The sequence below is a fragment of the Geospiza fortis genome, unplaced genomic scaffold (genome assembly GCF_000277835.1).
Source record: "Geospiza fortis unplaced genomic scaffold, GeoFor_1.0 scaffold27, whole genome shotgun sequence".
NCBI classification, from domain to species: domain Eukaryota; kingdom Metazoa; phylum Chordata; class Aves; order Passeriformes; family Thraupidae; genus Geospiza; species Geospiza fortis.
Window position 1 is genome coordinate 2,551,748 of NW_005054329.1, and position 1,224 is coordinate 2,552,971.

Below are 1,224 nucleotides of genomic sequence, written 5' to 3' on the forward strand. Positions count from 1 at the left end.
CAGGGGCTGGCCCTGCCCCTGCTGGGAGGGCTGGGCGACGCTTCCTGCAGGGAACCGTTGGAGGAGCTCGTCTCGTTGGGATCAGTCAGACTTTCCTGGCTTGTCCTAAATCGTCTCCACTTCCTCCAGCTCTTTTCATCCAGGGATGCAGCACGTTCCAGCCGGGGCTTCCGCGGGGGCCTTGGAGTGATCGATTTAATTTTCATATTAGCTTTGAGCTCTTCTGGCAGAAGTTTTAAGGTCTCACTTTTAGGAGTGCCTATTTTCGGAGGTGCCCCATCGCCCCCAGCCTCCTTTTTGGCTGCTTTTCCAGCTTTTTTTGCCTGCAGGTCCTGTACCGCTCCACCCTCCATGCTCCGAGTAAGACACACGCTTGAGTGCTGCGGAAATCCATTTGGAGTACTCATTGTCCCCCAGGTACCAGCTGCGGATGCTGCTCCAGATGAAAAGTGCCTCAGAGCATAGTTTCCTTCCCTTTATCACCCTGTGGGTTTCACAGGGCTTTACTCAGCCAGCAAGGCATGGGAATTGCAGACAGCTCAGCCTTTAGCTGGGAATGAAGGGCAGGTGAATGTGTAGGCAGATGCATTGTCTGCGAAATTCCAAGACATGGGGTACCTGGATTCCCCCAAGAGAAAGATGAAAGAATGAAAAGTTATCGAGCTGCAAACTACACTCCTCGATCAGAAAACATCTCCTTACAGCACCTCCCTCTAGCACAACTCACACCTTAACGTGACCTTGTTAGAAAATCACTGTTCTTTCCCGTTTTTTACCCCAAAAGCAGAGCAGAGACCTCCCGTACGGCTGTGTACACCCTTCTTTAAGGAAAGGCAGCGTGCCCTGTTAGCACGAGAGAGAATTTAAGCTGCACAGAAACCATAGCTCGTTGTCCTTGCTGTACACAGGCGTCACCAGCACGACCAGCCCGCAGCCCGAGGCCAGGAAATTTCCAGCGATCCCACAGCCACGGGGAAATCGCTGCCGCCTTTCCCTGCCTTGCACCAACCCCGCTCAACGAGAAAATGCCCCGGGGGTGGCTTTGGGGTACGGGACCGAGCTCCGAGTACATTTCTCCCCGGGGGAAGCACCTCGTCATTCTGCGGCTCCCGCGGACCAGCCTCCCCCAGTCCCGGGAGGGCAACACGCGGTGACCGCAGCCCCGAGCTGGGCTTTGGCACCGAGGCGCCGCCGCCCGCATCCCCCGGCCGGGCGGGCGGGAGG

At 56.6% G+C, this 1,224-nt stretch overlaps 1 protein-coding gene across 1 annotated transcript in view; it reads right to left on the reverse strand.

Annotated features, from left to right (window-relative positions):
• INPP5E (inositol polyphosphate-5-phosphatase E) overlaps window positions 1–605 on the reverse strand; it is an 8,867-nt gene extending 8,262 nt beyond the window's left edge. Inside the window, 2 exon segments of the mRNA XM_031057244.1 lie at window positions 1–2; window positions 4–605. The exon segment at window positions 1–2 is cut by the window's left edge and continues 421 nt beyond it. Of these exon segments, the coding sequence (XP_030913104.1) occupies window positions 1–2; window positions 4–407 (406 nt within the window). The 5' untranslated portion in view covers window positions 408–605.
• Window positions 606–1,224: the final 619 nt, after the last annotated feature.